Source organism: Myotis davidii, unplaced genomic scaffold (assembly GCF_000327345.1).
Source record: "Myotis davidii unplaced genomic scaffold, ASM32734v1 scaffold513, whole genome shotgun sequence".
Lineage (NCBI taxonomy): Eukaryota > Metazoa > Chordata > Mammalia > Chiroptera > Vespertilionidae > Myotis > Myotis davidii.
In genome coordinates this window covers 2,483,067-2,504,876 of record NW_006284436.1, presented here as the reverse complement: position 1 = coordinate 2,504,876, position 21,810 = coordinate 2,483,067, and the positions used below count along the sequence as shown (strand labels likewise).

The window sequence follows — 21,810 nt, the reverse complement described above, 5'->3', positions numbered from 1 at the left end:
CTCGGGACTCCCGGGACTTGGGCCGGTTCGGTCGGTTTGCTGTGGACGGGATGGAGTGAACGGAGGAGCTCTTCTTGCTGGAGGATTGGGACGAGTGGGAGGAATGGGAGAGGCTGGCCCGGGACTGGCCGGCGTTGTGGTCAAACTGCATTAAGCAGAAGATCAGGTCCGTCGGCACGAGCTCAAACTCGTACGGGGGGTTGGTGATGACATACCTGGCCGGGGAGAACAGAGAGGTCACAGGGTGAGGAGGGCTGGGCGGAGATTTCACCTGACTCTGCCTGGTTCCTCAGCTCTACCAGACCATCTGGAAGGTGGACTGATGGTTGGTCCAAAGCTTTAAACGTTATCTTCCGAGTTGAACTAAATCTTCCTCTATTTAGCTCAACAGAGGAGACCAGCCATGAGTCCTGACACCCCAAGAAGCTGAATCAATGCCGGTAATGGAAAAACCAAACTGTGCTGCCTGTGATCTAAGGGTCCCTGTCAACAATGTCAGGTTTACTTCCCATCCTGAGTAGCCCAAGTGCACGCAGGTGGTTGCATGGACTGCACTGTGTCTTTCATTCTAGAACGTTCTGACAGGCCTAGGCACACATCCCAGGATCTTTGCTTACCATAATGTAGCAACTCCTTAGTCCTTCCTCACCCTTTGCCTTTTAAAAAGCTACTTTGGTTGGGATTTGGCTAAATGAAGAACATAAAACACCTCCTCGCCCATGAGTCAGTCCTGCTTTTACTGTGCTCCTTGGTGTGATCAGACTTTCTCTGCTTCGCACCAGACATGACTTTTAAAAAAAATAATCACTGTTTCATTGACAGCCGTGGATCACAAAGTGTGGTCCCCAGGCCAGAGATATCTGCATTACCTGGGAACTTAAAATTGCCAATTCTTAAGCAACCGTACCCCAAGCCTACTGAATCAGACACTCTGGGCATGGGGTCCAGCAATTTGTGGATTAGTGAGCTTTGCAGGTGAGTCTCATGTTCACTGAACTTTGAGAACCCACTGGCTACAGCAGTCATTCTCAACCCTGGCTATCCACAGCAATCTCTGGGCATTAAACAATGTTATTTTCAGTCCAGACAGGTTAAGTCAGACTAATCTGAGTATTGTTTTTAAAGGCACCCCCAGTGATTCTAATATGCAAGCAAGGCTGAGAAACACTCAACTCTATAGCACTGTTACCTGGGATATAGGTACACACCCCGATTTTGATCATTCTAGGATGTCCTTTTAATATGGGGCTGCTACAAATTTATCTTAATGCATATTAGAAAAATATAACTCGCATACATTTTTCTGCTTGTGGTGATAAGTATATAATTTTGTTAAAGTAAATATATAAAAGGGAATGAGTGAGTCAATTAAAAATATACTAAGTAAAAATATAAGCGTCTAAGAGATGACGAAGGAATCATTTACCTTAAATACTAGCAGTATGAAATATCTCTACATTAGGTACCAACAGGATTATTCCAGTGGCTCGAGTTTGGAGGAGTTCTCCTATTCAAATGTTTGTAATTAGGTGGTAGAACTATCCTACAAAACCTGAATTCTCCCCCAATGTCTTCACACCTGCTATTAGTAATTGAAGAAAAAAGCTTCCCATAACCTCCAAACTCAGTGCTGGGTCGCATGTGAGGAGAGTGATTTGCTTGCTGAGAGCATGTATACAGGCCTCTGCCTTCCGCAGGGTGCAGGAGGGTCATTTATGTCTCTGCATTTCGGTGGGAGAGCAGAGTAGAAGTAGACTTACCTCTTCGTGCACTGGCTGGGGGTGCTGAGGTGAGCATCTCTCAGCCGGTAAATTCCAAAACAAAGCATATTATACGTTTTCAGAGCTTTGCAGAACAGATCACCATAACAACCGCCATCCTGGGAGACAACAGACAATGGAGAGAAGCATCGTTTTTATTGGCTTGCACATAGAGGTCCAGGGGGAACGGGCCTTTTCAGGAATGCTTGTTTTGGTGTCTCCTGAGTTGGAGGGTCTGTGCCAAGGGACTGTGGCTGTAAAAGGCAATGTGGTTAACAGCCTACACCCAAAATCGGTGATTTTTTTGGATGCTGATCATAAGGAGGTTTTCCCTCGGTTCTCTCGAGCTTTCCACTGTAGCAGCAAGAGCTCTGAGGAGAAGGCACCACTCCCTCACTTGGAGGGTGTGAAGCTTGAGGATTGCAGATGCACATTAGCTGGGGAGAAGAAACCAGCTCGGCAAGTTGGTGATTATGTTTAGCCGCAGCGTGGCTGCAATCACTGTGATCTGACCGTGTCGTCAAAGCCGCTCGAGTGATAATTAAAATCACTGCAAGAAGAAAAGACCCCACCAGGTACTATGGTGACAGACTTGTCCAGGTAAGGACTGTGTGAAAAGCACAATTTACAGACCTCAGAGACAGCAAGAGTGGAAGGGAAAATGTTTCCCCAGGAGCTGGCGGTCTGCGGGCTGAATAACCGGAATTCACAGTCCTAATCAGTTCACAGCCACCTTCCCGGGGTCTGCAGCCCCATGTGGAATGTTAAAGCTCAATCGTTCACTCAGCAATGCTGGCTTTGGGCAGCCAGGTGGCTTCAGGTTGGTGTTATCATTATAGGAAGGGCACCGAAGAATGACTTCTCTGGCCATAAAGTGACTGCCACTGTCCTCCCTGTCATTGGGATTTCCATGTAGGCATATCAGAGAACACACACAGAGCCCGATTTTACCATTATTTAAAGTCTTGGTCCTTTAAAAATATCAGTAAGTAGGTGATAGTTAAAAGAGCCACTAACTGTGGAAGCTGCCTTTCAAAAATGCCCAGTCTAATAGGTCCCTGCCCATAAGCGAACTACTATACGGTACAAGTTGGTATCAGGGTTTCAGAAGGAACGGAGAAAGCAACCCTTTTCTTGAGCGGTACTATTGTTTGTGCAGTGGGTTTATGGGCTCTCAGGACTTGTGGCTCCACCCCTTGAACGCATCCCTGGAGCAGGGCTGGGAATAAGAGTGGAGACCGCATACTTCTCCCCGAGGGCTGGCACTGGTCCCCTCTACAGCAGGGAAGGAGTGGAGGAGAGTGGCTGAGTCCAGCCTCAGGTATTAGAAAACATGCATCTGGAATTAGAGACATTGACGGGTCTACAGGAGATGCTATTTGTTTGGCCGGTAGTGGTGGATGCACATCATTAGTGGTGGGGTTTTGAAATCCACCAGTGCCTGGGTCCTATGCAGACACCGAATCTCAGCAACCTGGTGGCTCGGCATGGCAGGAGTAGTCTGTGAAAGCTCCTCATGGGCTATTCATGTACAGTTGGGCTTGGTTACGGGGCTAGAGCACAGTGGTGGTCGGCCTCTGGGTAACTGACTGCATGTTGGCATCACCTGTTGTCTTCTGTCTCTTGGTAGGAGATACCTGAGGGGAATGAGGAAGCCACAGGCTCTGAAGGCAGGGTTCCTGATGCAAATTCCCGATGGGGCCAGTCTTCCGTCTCTCCGAGCCTCAGTTTTCTTAGAGTGTCTGATAATAGAACCTACATCTAAGGGCTGCCATGAGAGTCAAAATGAATGATTACATGTAAAGCACGGGGCCTGATACACAGTAAATTGTAAACATCACTTCCTATTTACTGTAGAACAGCGGTTCTCAACCTGTGGGTCGCGAACCTGTGGGTCACGACCCCTTTGGGGGTCGAACGACCCTTTCACAGGGGTCACCTAAGACCATCGGAAAACACATATATAATTCCATATTGTTTTTGTGATTCATCACTATGCTTTCATTATGTTCAATTTGTAACAATGAAAATACATCCTGCATATCAGATATTTACATGACGATTCATAACAGTAGCAAAATTACAGTTATGAAGTAGCAACAAAAATAATTTTATGGTTGGGGGTCACCACAACATGAGGAACTGTATTAAAGGGTCGCGGCATTAGGAAGGTTGAGAACCACTGCTGTAGAAGGTAGAAAAAACAGATGCTTAGCTTGCCACTGTCTGGCACCCAGTTCATTCAGACCAAGCTGCTAGCAGACAGCAGGCTGAGGTGACCCCTGCACGGTGCACTCACCCCCAAGTCCGCAAAGGGCCCGTCCAGCAGCGCTAGCTGGGCCACGCGGCAGCGGTCCCTGTTGGCCAGCGTCTGGGGGGTGCTGTAGCCCCCTCGAAGCGCATTCTCCTCCGCAATCAGAGCCTCGAGCTCCGGCGTGGCTCCTCCTGTCACCAGGGTCCGGATCAGGGTAAGGATATTGTCATTGAAGTATGTCTGCAAGAGACAGAGAGAGGCAGGGGAAGTCCTTTAAGCACACACCCCAAAGCCATGACAACTGGCATCCAAATTACAACTTTTCTTGGCATTCATGTTTAAAGTTCTGGCCTGTCTCATCAAATAATTTTATGTGGGAAGTGAAAAGACAGCAGCCTCCAATTATTCCATTATTTTCTCTCCTACTTGGTTCTGCCAAGAGAGCCCGACTTAAAAACCAATTCAGAGGGTTTTTATTAAAGGGCTAAAGTCAAAATGATTGGTGTTTCCCATCATTGGTGTTGCCAGGGCTGTACACACTGCTTACCTGTGGAATGAAATGCACCTGGCCCAGGTTGCTAACCCACGCAGGGCTGCCCCTGAGGCCCTGTTGCCCATGTGCCTAGAAGCTGTCTCCCCCAACAATGGCAAAACTTCCATGTTGGTTGGCTCTGGCTGGGTAGCTCAGTTAGTTAGAGCATCATTGTCCCAATATGCCAATGTTAGGGGATCGATCACCAGTCAGGGCACATACAAGAAGCAACCAATGAATGCATGAATGGGCTGAACAATGGAACAGCATTCAATGTTTCTCTCTTTCTCTAAAAGATACCAAATAAACAAAAAAACCCACACAAAACAAGTTCTATGTTGGAAGGAGATACCAAGGGCATCATTAAGGCCACATGCTCAACAAATCACATGCTTTGAAACAGTCTCACCCAGAAATCAATTAAATACACTGGAGAAGTTTATGGTGAGGTGCGTGTCCTGGTGTGTGCACTTTTGGTTTTTACATAACCTCAGGAGTCTGAGGCAAATACAGCTGATTAGAGAAGCTGCCTCTACGTGTACATTTGTCTCACATCTGACACATAACAGGTCTGTCAAGAGTAAAACAATGGTTTTTTAAAAAAATTAGAAGGATGTCAAATAAAAGCTCAAACGAAGACAACTGTCACCCAGCCTAATTAGAAATAAAACCTCAGTTAAGGGTCTGCACTCTATCCTCCCTGTAAGAAGAAAACAAACAGGCTAAATAACATCCAACCAAATATTGCCAGTGGCTTTTGAGGATGTACGGACCTTCGGGAGCAGGTTAGGAAAGAGCTGCATTGAACAGTTTACCAGGCTATACGTAGTAGGGAACAAACCAGGTAAGGACAGGCTCTCACCCTGCTGGGCCATCGCTAGGTCTACATCTAGGGGGAGTTGCCTAGTCATTCTGGGCTTTTTCCATCAGTAAAATAAGCACAGTCGTAAGACCAAGTGCACATGCAAATAATTCTATGAGGGCTTCTGAGTTCAGATGAGAGCTAGTGGTGCTGAGCTCATTTTCCTCATTGAAATATTCACAAAAATACCCAAAATTCAAAAGATCAAAGGAAACTAGGAGTGTTATTCAGAACCAGTCAGACCCCGAGGAGAATGTATCCTCTACCAGAGCTCAGCTGTGCAGGGGAGAGGCAGAAGGACTAGTAAAGGAGGAAATGACGCTGGTGTGTGTGTGTGTGTGTGTGTGTGTGTGTGTGTGTGTGTGTGTACATAATGGTGCATGTCTATATCTGTTATCTGTCTGGATAGATTGGTAAGTATATGGACTGATGGATGGATGGATGGATGGATGGATGGATGGATGAATAGATGGATGAATGGATGGATGGGTGGATGGGTGAACAGATGGGTAGGTGGATAGATAGACAGATAACATAAAGTGGTTAAAGGAGAAGAGTCAGGCTGTGGATTCAATGCTGACCTCACCACTCAGTAACTGGGTGACCTGAAAAAGTTACTTATCACTTTTGTGCCTCATTTCATGATCTGTAAAATGTAATAACAGAGTGGTTGTAAGGACTGTATAACCAAAACATGTGAGGCACTTACTAGTGGACAAGTGTGTACGGGAAGCTCTGATAAATACATTGGCCTGATATCAGAGGCTCAGGCCTTTATGATGACACGAACAGTCAGCTCATTCCCTTTTATAAGTCTTTTACTTTTTTTTTTGCGGGGGTGGGGAGGGGAAGCAAAGCTATTCATTTCATCCTTGAATCTGCACTTCTTAGCCTGACTCTATTCTAAAACCCAATTTAGACCCCATTTAGGGTGGCACAGTGAGGGTCAGAGTGGGGCGGGGGGGGGGGGGGACTGCATCCTAGGACATTGCTGCAGCAATGAGAGACAGGCCATCATGTGGCTCAGGGCACATGTACAGTACAAACATTTCCAGTTTTCCAAGGCACATACTTGTCCCCACTGCCAGATAGCCTCGCATTAGAAGCAGGAGACCCCTCCTGCGCCCTGCTGCATATTACATGGGTGAGTGCTGGACAGAGAATTTTAGCAAGAGCCTTTGCATTGTAATCACCCTTCCAGAGCAAGGCCAATGGGGGAGTGTAACAGCACACATGGTGGACAACAGCACACCATGATCTTGTATACTGAAAAAGAGATGTCTCCTGGCTCAGATGTAGAGAGGGGGGAAAAGAGCCAATGTAAGTATTTTTAAAAGGGAACCACAGTATTTCAGATGTAAAGGAAAAGCACTCTTTGGACTGGTTAAATGAGTCAATATTGGAAGAAAAAAAAGAAAAAAATTGTTTTGGAATCATAATATTTTTTTTAAAAAAAATAGAGAGTATCTAATACCAACAAGTCAAAGTTGAGATTATCAGAAAGTTTACTTCACATAAGCTAATCAATATTTTATGTAAGATCTTGGGATCAAGCCTGCAACCCAGGCATGCACCCTGGTCAGTGTGACTCAGTCTGTTGAGTATCACCATGCACCAGAAGGTCGCTGGTTCATTCCTGGTCAGGGCATATGCCCACGCTTTGGTCTTAATTCCCAGTAGGGGGTGGACAGGAGGCAGTCAAGGATATTCTCTTCTCACATCAGTTTCTCTCTCTCCCCCTCCCTTCCTGTCTCTCTAAAATCAATAAAAATATACATATATTTAAAAACAGTCCTACTTAGAAAAGCATTACAAATAATATGACAGGTAATAATAAGTATTAACTAAGGAGGTACAGGACTGGTACTCAGAAACTATAAAATATTGCTGAAAGAAATTAAAGAAGATCTAAATAAATGGAAAGATATCCCATGCTCATGAATTGGGGGATTTAATATAGTTAAGATGGCAATACTCCACAAAACAAGCTACATATTCAGTGTAATCTCTATAAAAATCTGAAATACCATTTTTACAGAAATGGATAAGCTGATTGTAAAATTCATATGAAATGATAAATAGCCACAAAGCCAAGACAATCATGAAAAAAAAAGTTGGAGGCCTCACACTTCCTAATTTTAAAATACATACAAAGTTACTTAATCAAGACAGTGTGGTATTGGCATAAAGATAGGCATATAGATCATTGATGTAGAATTGAGCCCAGAAATAAATTCATACAGGTGTGGTCAATTGATTTTGAACAAGGGTGTTGAGACCATTCTGGAGAAAGAATATAGCCTCTTAAACAAATGGTACTACAACACCTGGGGCAGAAGAATAAAGTTGGATCCTTACCTCACATCATAAGCAAAAATTAACCCAAAGTGGATCAAAGACCTAAGTATAAGTGCTAAAACTATAAAACACTTAGAAGAAAACACAGGAATATATATTTATCACCTTTGATTTGAAAAAGGATTCTTTGATATTATACCTGAAACATAATAAACAAAAAAGAAGAAAAAAAGATAAACTGAAGTTCATAAAAATTAAAGGTATTTTGTGTATCAAAGGACACTATCCAGAAAGTTCAAAGAAAACCTATAGAATCAGAGAAAGTATTTGCAAATTATATATCTGATAAGGGTCCAGTATCTGGAATATATTTTAAAAACTTATAATTCATCAACATAAAGACAAATCATCCTTTTCTTAATGGACAAAAAAACTTAAATAAGCATTTCTCTCTCTCCCCAAAAGAAATTCAAATAGTCAACAAACAAATGAATATTGGATATAAAACTGGATTTACCTACTCATCTGGAAGGAGATATACCAAAATATTAACCATGTTTATCATTGAGGTTTGGGGAATTTGGTTCATTTAAACTTTCTTCTTTATATGTTTCTCTGCTTTCCAAATTTTCCACACTGAGTATGAATAACTTTTCTAATACAAATACAGTCAATGATGTTTAAACAAATAGCACTTTAAGTTCTGCTTTGCAACGATATGTCTAGAAGGTCAACATGAAAGGTGATTGTGTTGTCTGATCTTTAGGACTCGTTTCCCCTTCTGTGCTGAAATCAGTTATACTGAAACCAGGTAATCTTTTTTATCAATCAGTCGCTGACATTTATTGAGCATCTACTAATCCCTGGGTCTTGGTTTGGCCTGTAATTGTGTGCTATTCTAAGAGTGTGTCACTTTCAAAATTATCACTGAGTATAATTTCAGGGTGGGTTGCAGGGTTTCATAGGTGTCTGATCAACTCTGTAAGACAGCTCTGGACACAATTCTCTGCCCTCTGAGCTGGCACTGTGTCTGTTCCAGATCTCTGTCCTTGACTTCTCCATGCAGGCATCAAGGAGCAGCGCTGCGGGCAGCACCACCTGCTACGGCAGAGAGTAATGATGCTTTTCCATAGCAGAGCACTCTGGCTCCTGTTGCGATGCCTCTGTGCTCATCTGCAGAGAAGTACCTTGAGCATCGTATATGGGTGTGCTCTGAGCATGTGTCAAGGTCTCTGTGATGTGAGCAACTTGGTGGAAAGACAGTGCTTTCCCTGCAAAAGGATATCCAGTTGGTCCCCTTGGGAGTCACAAAAACTTTAGGTGATCACTCACAGAGCGTACAGTAGTCTTTCTGCACAGGAAGTGGCTATTTCAGCATCATGCAATGAACCTGGTGCTAGGACCTCAAATGCCAATTGTCTAAGACTTTATGCATGTGGAGGATGTGCCAGCTAAAACAACCTCTCTACGCTCGCCTGACCCAGAAGGCACAATTCTCTTCTGGGTTAACAGAAATGCTAGAATTGACAAAACAATTCTAAAGGGAGGACTGTAAGACGTGTGTGTGTGTGTGTGTGTGTATGATGCTTTGCCTCCCAGGCTTTGGTACCGGTGGTCTTCTCTGGGCCTTACCATGGCCATGGCCACGACACCTGTCCTAGGAGCCTTAGGAGGGATCTTGCCCAGAACCTGCAGCCCAGCCAGACTAGTCTCCAGGGATGCTCTGGGCAGGGCCTCTGCTATGGCATATCCTGTGTCACACGGACATCGGGCGCTTATGGAAACTGAGGAACTGGGGTCCTGCTCAGTGCCCGGAATCAGGAGGCCTAAGGAGTCTAAGGAACATGGGAGTCCTTCCCACTACCATGGTCAGGCAATGTAGCAGCCCTGATGTACAGACTGCGGACCTCATCTAGTACGATTTTAATTCCGATTTGCCATTCAATAACTGTAACAATGGAAATGTTTCTTAACTTTTTGTTCTTTTTCTTGTGCCTTGTATTTATCATCCATATAAAAAGATTTTTTAAAAATATATTCTATTGAGTTTTTACAGAGACGAAGGGAGAGGGATAGAGAGTTAGAAACATCGATGAGAGAGAAACATCGATCAGCTGCCTCCTGCACACCCCCTACTGGGGATGTGCCCGCAACCAAAGTACATGCCCTTGGCCCAAATTGAACCTGGGACCTTTCAGTATGCAGGCCGATGCTCTATCCGCTGGGCCAAACCAGTTAGGGCAAGAATTTTTTTTTTTTAAAAAAAGAACAAAAATCACAAACACACAAATAAAAGAAAACAAACCCAGCTTACAGGATAATGTTAAATGAGATAATTTGTGTAACTTCTAATGCACAATGAAAACTCAATAAAAGGTAGTTCACAAAAAGAACAACCAACAAGCAACGCGACCAATGTAGAAAATCCCCTTTTCTGTGCCTCTGTGTTCTTCTCTCTGATACCAGAGAGCTGGGCCCCGTCATGTGTGTGGCCCCTTGGCCTCTAAATGTTGATGATTCTCAGGTCTTGTAAATAGACCAAGTAGTGGGCATTGAGGAAACCAACAAATGCTGGGGAAGGACCATTGACTGCAACCTGGAACTCTGAGCCCGCAGCGCCATCTAGCCGCTCTGTGGACGCCCGTCTGCCCGTGTCTGCAACGCGCGGGAGCATCTTCGTCTTTTTATTTTTTCACAGCATAATTACCAGAGCTTATGTTTCACAGTAATGCTGTCAAGGCTTTTAAACTAATTGGTCTTTTATAGAAAATTTAACTGAAAATTAACACATCTTTTAATAACATTGCCTTAACTTTAATGGCACTTTGCCTTTCGTTTATAATTGCTCTAAAATTGTCATTTTCCATGTCATAGCTGCCATTTTTTATATTTCCTAGTTTTCATGGTGTGGATTTTATTTTTAGTATTTTTCTTTCATGAGGGATGAGAGCTATTTGGTGTGCTTTTTTTCCAACCCTGGGCCTGCCTGCTCCAATGTGACAGAGTGGCATGTTCTGAGGACAACAGAACGTACTACTGTTTGCCACGCTGACACCGCCCCAGCTTTGCTGCCCAGGATGGAGAAGTCATTTGTTAATGGGCCTCACTTCACACGGCACTGGGTCAGCTTGGGCTCACCGAGAACTTGGTCTTCTCCGTGACACAGTTCAGGGGTTCGGCCCTTAATGCAAGTACAATTAAGAGAGTCGATCATGTGCGTCCAGCTTCCCAAGGTCACATTCTAAGGCTGCGGGAGTATCCAAAAGGAGCAGCCTCTAACCAAGACTGAAGTGTCTAAGCCCAGACTTAGCACTTGCCCAGACGGGGCCTTTTGTATTCAGCCTGCGTGGTGTGGCCGATGGCCTGGCCTGTCTGACTGCGTCCTGGTATCCCTCTCCCAGGTCTACCACATTCCAACCACTGAGCTCTTCACTCACCCCCTCAGACAAACAAAGCCCCGCTCATCATTGCTCTTTAACCCTTGCCTTTCTTTTGCTTGGGAAAACAAGGCTCCCCCATCTCTTCTGATTTTTCAGTCTCATTGTCAAAGTTACTGCCTGAGACAGCATGATTCTGACCACTTTGGCTAAAACAGGTCTCCATTCCCACTGAAACTATTTCATGTGCTTCACATCAGCCATCCCTCCCTGATGGTACTCATGTACTGACTTGGTTCCTGCTGCTTATACTAGAATGAAGGTTGGGACAAGGTGAGGGCTGGGTCTTCATCTTTCTTCTTCACAGCCTGGCATTTAGTAAGCCCAAACGTACTGCTTAATAACAACAAGTACATGTAGAGCTTGTCATGTGCTAAGTTCTGCACTAATCACTGTACAACCTTATCTCATATAATCACCTCAATAGTCCCATGACATAGGTACTATTATCACCCCATTTTAAAGATAAGAAAATGGAGGCACAGAGAGGTTAAGGGAACAGAGATGGTAAATTGGGGTGCTGGGAACAGCATTCAAGAAGTTTGGCTCTTGAGTTCATGACTTTTTTTTCTAGGAAGAGTCCTGGTGGAATTCAAATCGAGGATGAGGTTAGGGGGAAGTGGTAGCGGTGTGGAAAAGAAATCTAAGTGTGCCCATTTCAGCTGTAACTACAGAGATGGCTCCTTTCACGTGTGTGTGTGTGTGTGTGTGTGTGTGTGAGCGCGCGCGCGCAGCAAGCTGGTGTTCTGAAAAAACAATTTTTAGGTGTGGAAAAGAAATCTAAGTGTGCCCATTTCAGCTGTAACTACAGAGATGGCTCCTTTCACGTGTGTGTGTGTGTGTGTGTGTGTGTGTGTGTGTGTGTGCGCGCGCGCGCAGCAAGCTGGTGTTCTGAAAAATACAATTTTTAGTTGTGATCTTCTTAGAGGCATGAACCCATCAGCATAATTATTCCCTCTTGCCACGTGTTTCTGCTGTTGATCTGTAGTATAACACCATGAGGCCCTGCCTGCGACATCCCTATCTGTTCCAGGATTGCCTGTGATGAATCAAAACATTATTCTTTTAACAAATGAAGCAGTAAGCAGCAGGAGTGGAGTTACAAAGGACAATATTCAGGAGATGTTTAGACGTGTGATTAAATGGCAATTCTGGGAGGTGTGCTAGGAAAGGGAGATCATCATCTAAAGAGATGTGTGTGTGGATGTCATGGCGCTGCCTGTAAGCGAATGCCCGTGATAGAAGCTTACCCCTGGCTCCTGCTTCTTGGAGGAGTGTCACTTTCTCAATTTATATTTCTGTCCACCCTGTCTTAGTCCTTGACACACACACTCTCTCTCATTAATTGGGGTTGGAGTGGAATGCAAGGAAATCACAGGTAAGATTTTATCAGAAGGTATAGATCCAGTTGGATCTGTTGAACTAGGACCCAATTCAAGACCTCACTGTGAAACTCGTTCACACTCGGCAATGCTAGCAAGGCCTGGAATCATTGGCATTTGGGTTAATTATTTGAAAAGTTACTATCAGTGGATCAGTTAAGAATGTCTTGCTTCAACGCTTAGACTAAGTTTATTCATGTTTTGCCCAACAGATCAGATACTACAGCTGACATGCCTGAACAGCTCTGGGCCACCATAAAAGCGTGCTGCTGCTGGGAATTACCATGATAGGTACTAGATTCCCGATCCTTGTTTCCAAGGCTGGAATTCAGAGGAAAAGCTGCCCACAGACCGGCAGGCACACCTGCCTTAGCCATCCTCTCCCAAACACTTTAGTTCACTTTTCAAAGGAGATTAATGATGGCTTCTTTTTAAAATAAAAAAATTCAAACCAATTCACTGTAATTTCTCATCTGAGTTTCCAAGAACTGACTCCCCAGTGATAAAGTAGACAGATAGCTGTGCAGCTCAATCCAGATGTGCCCCTACCCCCACCCCATATCCAACATGTGTCCCCTTGGCTGTATAGAACTGAAGTTCTCTGGGCTCAAAACTAGTTTTATTCCTCGGACCCAGGGCTGGTTTCATGGTGTGTGGCCTGTGTCATTGCCCACGGTCCATGCTCAGAAGGGCCCCTCACTTGGTTTAATACCCTGCTGCCACCATTTTAAAGTTCTTAATAATTTATGGAAAAGTGGCCTTGAAAATGATGTAAGCTGGTCCTGCCTGGCATATACTGAATGTCTGGTATGTCAAAACATAAATATTTTGATAAATATGAATTTTAAAATATTTAATAATGTATTTGCAATTCTGAAAAAAATAAACAAATAAACAGTTTAATTATCTCTTAGTGAGAACAGCCTTCGATAATCTCTCTAATTGGGATCAGAAGTACAATGACATTTGCAAAGAAACGAGTTACAGAAATCTGCTGGAAACTGAATCTGGAGACTAGAGGGACCATTGCAGAGAATACGGTAGTGTAACAAGCACGTCCTCCAACTTCTGTCATCCGCTCCAGCCTGCTGAAGGAGGCTGCCCAAACCAGGCCCCCAGCACCAGCAGGAAGGAAGGCCTGGCTCAGGACCCTCAGGCCTTAGGAAGTCACAGCCTGGGAGACCAAGTGAGCCCTTCCCCGGGGACCACTTCCTCTCCTGCTTGGCTTGGAAAGCGGTTGTGTGGCATGGAGCCCAGTCAGCCTTAATGCAGATGAATGCTGTTTCATAATTATTTTTAAATCCATAATTCTGATTTTTAACTCAGATATACTTGCAGTTGGACCACATTCAGGAATAGACAATAACCTAAATAAGTCTTAAAGAGCTTTATGTTTTTTTTTTTTTCTTCAAATAGAGACCCTGGGATAGTCTTTGATGAATAGATGAGAATAATGCATAATTAGCATATCAGTTGTATAACGTGTTCAGGGGGATAGCCTTCTTAAGCTCTTTAAGAAATGTATGTGTATAAAACCTCTCTGAGCTATGTTTATATCTTAATGTGCTCAATAAAACTCTTCTTCATGGATTCTCCAAGGTCAGTGTTTATCCAGCCTATGGCTGCATTTTCAAAAATGGCGAACTTGAGAATTCCAAAGTAGAGAGCCTTTTCTATATAATAAATAAAGACTCTCAGTGGGAACATGTCACACTCCGCAGGTTATGATCCATTCAAAGTCTGCTTTGATAGTTCAGGATGGCTCCATTAGCTGGGACCTATTTTTTCATTGCTCTTTGCTTTTAGTCTCAAAAGTGAATAAAACAATGCACATTGTTATAGAGAAACTAAAGATGCTTTTGGTCCCTTGGCCAGCCCACCCTCCGCTCTCTGCCACCACTCCAGTCCTCCCCTGCCGCAAAGAACAGTCAGGGCCTGGCCCTCATGCCAGGTCCTCACGCCTGGTTCTCACGCACAACTTACAGCTCAGTGACTGGCACTGACCTAGGAGTCACCCTTGACACTCTGTTCTCTTCATATTCAATCTCTTCCCAAGTCCTTTCAATTTTACCCACAAACGCCGCTGAAATCTACACAACTCCCTCCTCTCTGCAGCCCTATCCTAGTCTGAGCTATGCGAGCCTCCTACTCAGACTTCCTGCTGCCATCCTGCCTCCTGAACCATCCTCCACACCCCAGCCCAGGCAGTCCCCTTAGAATGTAAACCTGATCACAGCACTTTCCAGCTCCAAACCCTTTGATGCCTCCTCATTGCTCTTTAAATAAAAAGACCATCAGGCTTGGTGGCTCAGTTGGTTGAGAATCATCCCCTATACCCAAAGGTTGCTGGTTCAATTCCTGTTCAGGGCACATACCTGGGTTGCAGGTTTGATCCCCAGTTGGGGCACATATGGAAGGCAGGCAATGGATGTTTCTCTCGCACATTGATCTCTCTCTCTCTCTCTCTCTCTCTCTCTCTCTCTCTCTCTCTCTCTCTCTCTCTCTCTCCCTCTCTCTCTCTCTCTCCCTTTCCCTCTCCCTCTCCCTTTCTACACATGTCCTAGGATGAGAATAAAAAAAACACAAAACAACCTTCCCTCTCTCTCTACCCCCACCCCGCCCCCGCCCATCCCTCTCCCTGTGGTTCACCCACAAAGGCTTTCTCTGGCTTCCTTGAGATTGTCAGGTTCAACCACCCCAAGGCCTTTGCACTTGCTTTCCTCTTTAGGGGACACTCTTCCCCACAAAATCTCCCCTCTTTATTGCTCAGATTTTGATATAAAATGTGTATTATTTCTTTATGGAATCTCTCTCTGAACCTGAGACCAGGTCGAGTGTTCACCTATATTTATTCATAGCGTTCCTTGAACCTTCAAGAATTTTAATCAACATTTATGTGCTTGATTATTTGATGAAGGTTGGGATCCCCTTCCAGGCTCCACGGACGCTCACGCTCCAGCCCCGTACCCCTCATTCGGGAGGTCTCCACTCCTGGATCCCGCACCCACTCACCGCACTCATGAGAGAGTCCAGGACGCTGACGGCAAATGCTGTCCCACAGGCAAACGGCTGCGTGAGGTACAGCTCTGTGTCGGGGTCATCATCATCGTCTTGGTCCAGAAATTGAACATTAGTATCGTTCACTAGAAAAAGCATAAATAAGAATTAGCTCAAAAAACTACACACCGTCAGTGAAACCAGAGGAAGAGCAGGCTAGTGGTTTAGGAACAGTGAGGTCACTGGGAAGGAAAGCATGGGAGAAGCTGTGGATGGGTCTGGGGGTGGGGCCGTGGGACTCAAGGGACTGCTCCTCCTGACCAAGTTTTCGAGGCCCGGAGGGCAGTGCATTCAGGCAGGCTTGCCCCATGGCAGGCTGCGGGAGGACGAGCGGACAGTGCTGGTCAGTCCTTTGGTATAGTTTTAGAATCATGACCGAAAAACACCCTACAGTGTTTTTTGGTAGCCAAGCCCTTTGAGAGACGGGCATAGTTCAAGGATGAGTAGCCAGGATTAGCCATGCTTGGTGGTAAGTTTAGCCACAAGGAAAGGAAAGCAACCTATTAAGAGGGAAGAGCAATTGACTGGGAGCAGAGCAGAGGCAAAGAGCCAAGAATTCACCCGCAGGCAGGCACAGCCCACACCCCGCTCCGAGATCTGCCTGGGTAGTGGCTGGTGTCCCCAGCCCTGAATCTGGGGGACACCCCACAAGCCATGCTAATGCAAAGGCGACCCCACGTGGGGTGTTTGCGGGCTGCCTCCAGCAAGCAGCTGACAAAGACTTGCTCTGCATCCGAGGCGCTGGGATGCCCACGTTCTCCCTTTCCCCTCCTAAACAGCTGTCTTTCCTGCGCGATGCAGCCCCGGGTGCCGTGTTTTATTCCGTCTGAGGATTCCTCAAGGACTCCTCTGGCACGCCCGCCTGCAGACTGACTGGCTGTGCCACTGAGATGCCTTTAACTTATTAAAGATTAAATGACAAATTAATTTCCATTCCCATCTTGACTTCAGTGATCAGTTTTGCAGAGCAAGTAACAGTGGGGGAAAGTCTGTGGTGGGGAAGAGAGCACTGGTGATTTCTAGAACAATTATTGTGCTTTTAGGAAAAGAATCAATTCGATTTCCTCTTTCTGATTCCTTCCTAAAGTACCAGCAGCTAATTCTCTTTCCTAGAGTATTTTTCCCCCCAAAGTAACTTTTTGGGTAACAATTCTTTTCTAACTTTTGTTTATTTATTGTATGAATCAGAATAAATGGTAACAGGATGGAATGCTAGGCACAGAATTATGTTTAAATGACACTTTCCTTAGAGAAAGATTCTAATGGGGAGAAATCTTGGCTCTGGTCTGCCTCAGTGTATCATATCCAGGTCCCATTGTCGCAGCAGCACTGAGTCACAGGCTCGTGGGTGAAAGTGCAGGATGCAGGGTCTGACAAGCAGGCTTTGGGTTCAGGCTCTGCACTCACTCCCTCTGCAGATGATCACTGCACACCTCAGTTTCTCCCTCCATAGATGGGGCATGGCAGGCCCTCTGGTGAGGTTGCCAGGACACCACTATGCTTGGCCCAGCATCTTGACAGATGTTAGCTGCTCTCAGAATCGTCTTTGTGACACTAAATCTTCAATCCACCCCTTACGTATGGAAATCCCCAGCTTTCAGAAGCCCATAAGGCCTACTCAGGGATCCTACCAGGGTCAACTCGTAGCTCCCCCCACCTCCCTCCATGTACCCGCAAGCATGCGTGGGTTGGCCGCTGTTGAGTCTTCCTACTTTGTGAATCAGAAAATGTGACCTGGGACAACATGCAGAAGACGTGGTATTATTTGTAATAGCTCAGGGGGGAGTGTGTATGGACACCCCAAAAGGAGGAGCAGCAGTTACCTCTTTTCATGATGATGAGGAAGGGCTGGTACTAGACTTAGAGGGGAAGTAGCCAAAATAAGGAGAGGTGGGTCTAAATTTTCAGCGAGCTGGGGTTTGAATCACTGGTAACAGACTTCAGGGTGTGAGCCAGGGTTCAGTGAAAATCCTGTGCACTGTTTTGGGTTACCCAGTCTCGGGAGGAGCACAGCCAGTGTTACCCTCATCCTATGTTACAGAACAATCACTATGCAGGTGCTAAGATGTGATTAAAGCAATCACCCCAATAGGTACAAGGTCAAATACAACTGGGAAACAGGCAGGTTGAACAGCTTTAAAATGGTCCTTCCTGTAAGACTTCCACTCACCAACATCAATTGGAACTCTCCAAATGGGTGACGACTGGAATACACTACACAATTTTAAGTTTATTTGACCTTGGCATCCTCTGTGGTTCTCAAAGTGCATTTTGCTGGCTTGGAGTATGCAGAACACATCTCAAAACATGTAGTAGGAAAATAGTAAATATTTGGGGGGATCGGGGAGGTGAGGTGGTCAGAGAATGATTGTATGATTGCCCAAGGTGGTCTGACCACTAGGAAAATCGGGCTTAATGTCGAAGGCACAGGCGATGGGCATCATGGGAACACGGGAAGTTCTCTGAGCTAATGGTAGACATTTAGTGAGGACAAAGACCTCAGGAGACTCGATGCTCACTGAAGGTCTGAATTGTTGCCTCAGATTTGGGGGACCAAGCTGTTTCTTTTCTCTTCTACTAATCACAGGTCAAGATGTCCTAGCTAGCTGGCAGCACATGAGTTCCAAATGGGAAAAGCAATTCCTGGCACTGAGAATTCTGAAATGCTCTGAAGGCTTCTGAGATGGACACGTTCGCATGGATTTTCTAACCAGAGGTCGGGGCTGCAGGAGCTCCTCGGCTCTCCGACAACACTAAGATTTGGGGCAGAGCATTCCCGAAACCGAGGCTCTCAGCCAACTTCTCTAAACACAAAAAGACACCTCTTCCACTGGTGGAAACAAAAAAAATAGTGTGATACTCCTCGACCTGTGCGAATTTGTCCTGATAAATAGCTACGTCTACCATAATGTGGTGCTGAGTGGTGGACAATTTATTCCTTAGTTCCTAGACACCTTGCAAGCAAGATGACTGTGTTAAAAGCTGCTCTTTTATTTTGAAATATATTTGGGAGCCAAGAAAATGGCATGTTAGTTTCATTTGTGAGTCATTTGAAGGCAGGTGCTCCCACCTCTCTGCCCAGCCCTCCGCCCAGCAGCACTTTCGCTGTCTCTATTTAGAAGATCAATCCCCAGCTCTGAGGCCTGCTGCTGATGGGTGCCTTTCACAGAGGTATTAACCAAGTCGTGGGGACCCGTAGAAGGGCTTGACAAATGCAGTCATGACCCGGCCCTTCGTCTTCCCGGTGAGTCCACTCTGAATCTCCTAGAGCAGGTTCTGGGCCAGCAGGGAGGGGTCAGGGCTGTGCCCCCCCGTGCTGCTAACCTCATCCTTGGCACCCTTCCTGAAATCTGCTTTGAAAAGAAAAGTCCCCTAAGAGCTGGTTGCTTTTATAGCTTCAGAACCAGAGCTTCTGAGAAAGGGCCTAGTATGAAAAAACGGCAAATAAAGTCAGAATAAAGGAAAATAAACAGCTGGAGGGAAGGCACCATCTTAGGTTTCTTATCTTAAAATTTTTTTATTTTTCCTTCGACTTCCTCCCAGAGCTGTGAAGATGTGTCAGTCAAGCTGACAGTGTGTTGGAAGAGGAGTAGAAGGGAGAAGGCGGGAGAGCAGGGAGACACGTGGAAAAGAAAGAAAAAAAAACAGAAAAAAAAACCACACACACACAAAAAAACACACAAGGCCCAGGCCAAAGAAAATGCATTAGAGCAAAGATGCTTTGAAAACAACTGCCAGGTCAGATGGGTGTGATCAAAGGTTCCCTGGTGCCGTGTGTGGGGAAATCATTAAGAAAGGCCAGAACAAGACAGTCGATTCCAACCAGAGCCACAAATAAAACGCATTCAAAGCAGTGCCATGGGGTAGCCTTTCTGTTACAGCCGGCGAAATAAAACACAAGCTGATGATGGCTGGGAACACCAACAACAGAACAAAAGAGATACTGATGTAAAGGAAAACAGTGTTTCTTACCCAGTTCAGTTATCATTAGAATGTGCGTCCCACTGTTTTTTTCCTGATTGACTGATACCAAAGGCAACTTGCCAGGTTTAGCTAATTGGATACAGCGTTTAAGGGTTGGGGAAAGGGAGTGGAGGAAAGTACAGAAAAAGAAAAGAGTGAGGGAATAACAGAGGAAACATTCTAAAGTAAAGGGACCCGGGACCTGGACCATAGGTAGGAAGTATTTATAGTGGAAGCAGGCAGTGTCATGGTCAGGCTAAAAGTCAAATTCCACTGGCCAACAAGTGTGGCCCTCAAAACCCCATCGCTTTTGGACCCGAGTGGCCTTCACTGAAAATGGCCTTTGTCTGAGAAGTCCGGTGAGGACAGAGTAAATGTAGTGTTATGACAAATTAGGCCACTTCTCTCCAGTTTTCTAAATGGGATTTGCTTAGAGCTGGAGCTTGGTGCCTCCGTGGAGGGTTCTGACTCTAGGAGCTGTCCAGAGGTGCTCCCCATGAGAACTACCAGGAGTCCACGGGCTATGCCCTTCCTTCCTTCTTCTCCCTGCCCTTATTTATGCCCCAATTTAAAATCCATCATCACATATGCCCCTGAAAACAGTGACCAGCATGAAGGAAACTGTCTATTCATCTCAGAGGAAACATGGATCAGTTTTCCCTTTTGCTAATCTGATATTTCTACACATGCTTCCTTCAATCTCCTCTAAACAAACCCCACTAGAGTCTACTATCCTGAAGGAGCTAAAAACCAGGCCAACCTCCTCTTATCTGACATGGTTGGAAGAGAGAACTAAAAATTCTGCCCATGACTACCGTTCACCCCTACCTAGTTCAGTGATGATGGGGATGTTGACCCCAGTTGTGATGGACGGCTGACGCAACATTCCGTGCACTGGGCTGTTGTCTGGCGAGGTTCTGTCCATTCCTGGAGGTGTGAACCCTGGTGGGAAGTAAAAAGAGAAGGGAGAAAATTCAGTTTTGTGGAAAATTTGAAAATAATAAGAGTTCAGGGTATATACACAATAAAAAAATGTAGCATATGCATTATTTATAGGTCAACAATTAGCACTGCCAGGATAAACTCTGATGAATTGTTTTTAGAAGAACAAAGTAGGAGATGATTGGAAATAATCGTAGCCCACTTTGATAGTTCTCTAAAAACCACACCCTACAAGAATTGTTGATGTTGCTCAGAGTTTTGTTCCCCTCTCCACGCAGGCACACGTGAGAATTATACCCAAGGGCCTTCTAGAAGTTAGATGTGACCAGGCAACATAGGAAATGTTCTGGCCCACGAACAGTGAACAGAACCATGCAGATCATCACTTCTGGTACAAATCAACCCACCGCCTGTCCTCCCAGACCACAGCAACTGTGGAGAAGATGGCTGGGAAGCAGCCCTGGACAGTAGCCCAGACCCAGAATGCATTCTGAGCGAGGGAACAAGCAGTCTGTGTTGCTTTAAGACACTGAGATTTGTTTCTTATCAGCACAGCATGACCTAACCTATCTTGTTATCATAAACCTACTGATTGCTTACTCTCTTGCCAGCGAGGCTTACCTAGGTTTTGGACACAGTCTGGCCAAGGGGAAGTGGTTGAGAATCTTCTTGGGGGCTTTTAGGGGGTGTTTCCTTGCTCTTAAAAAGAATCACATAGGAAGAGAGATTCTCTTTTAATTCACTGGGCATTGCTTTTGTGCCTGCAGTGCCTGGAACTGTGGCAGCCAACTCATACTAGGATGGGCACCAGCTGAGGACAAAGTCAGCTGAATGATATCGGCTGACCTGAATGATGAAAGACAAAACAACAGTAAGAGCAGTCCTTGAGTTCCTGATGAGCCAGCCCTGGAACCCAAACCAACTGACCTCAGGATTTCTTCCTACAGGAGATTTCATATATCTATATCTTCACATATATCTATATCTATATCTATCTATATATCTATATATATGATTATATGTATAAAATAAGATTTCATATAAATTATATATATGTAAATTTTATATACATAAATTATATATGTAAACTATACATGATGATACTAGTCTACACTAATAAAAGAGAAACATGGTAATTGGCGTACGACCGCTACCCTTTTCACTGGCTAATCAGCGAGATATGCAAATTAACTGTCAGCCAAGATGGCGGCTGGCAGCTAGGCAGCTTGAAAATAACATGAGGCTTGCTTGCTTCAGTGACGGAGGAAACCAACGTTCCCCGCTGCATATGAGCCTGCAGTTTAAGAAACTATGCAACAAATA

The 21,810-nt window shown here is 45.1% G+C and overlaps 1 protein-coding gene across 1 annotated transcript in view; it reads right to left on the bottom strand.

The window, feature by feature from the left end:
* Window positions 1-21,810, bottom strand: part of KCNMA1 (potassium calcium-activated channel subfamily M alpha 1) — a 699,960-nt gene that overhangs the window by 13,226 nt on the left and 664,924 nt on the right. The window contains exons 24-29 of the mRNA XM_006754825.2: window positions 20,374-20,487; window positions 19,555-19,635; window positions 15,538-15,668; window positions 4,060-4,254; window positions 1,761-1,879; window positions 1-215 (exon numbers count right to left, since the gene is read on the bottom strand). Of these exons, the coding sequence (XP_006754888.1) occupies window positions 1-215; window positions 1,761-1,879; window positions 4,060-4,254; window positions 15,538-15,668; window positions 19,555-19,635; window positions 20,374-20,487 (855 nt within the window). The remainder of the gene's footprint in view (window positions 216-1,760; window positions 1,880-4,059; window positions 4,255-15,537; window positions 15,669-19,554; window positions 19,636-20,373; window positions 20,488-21,810) is intronic.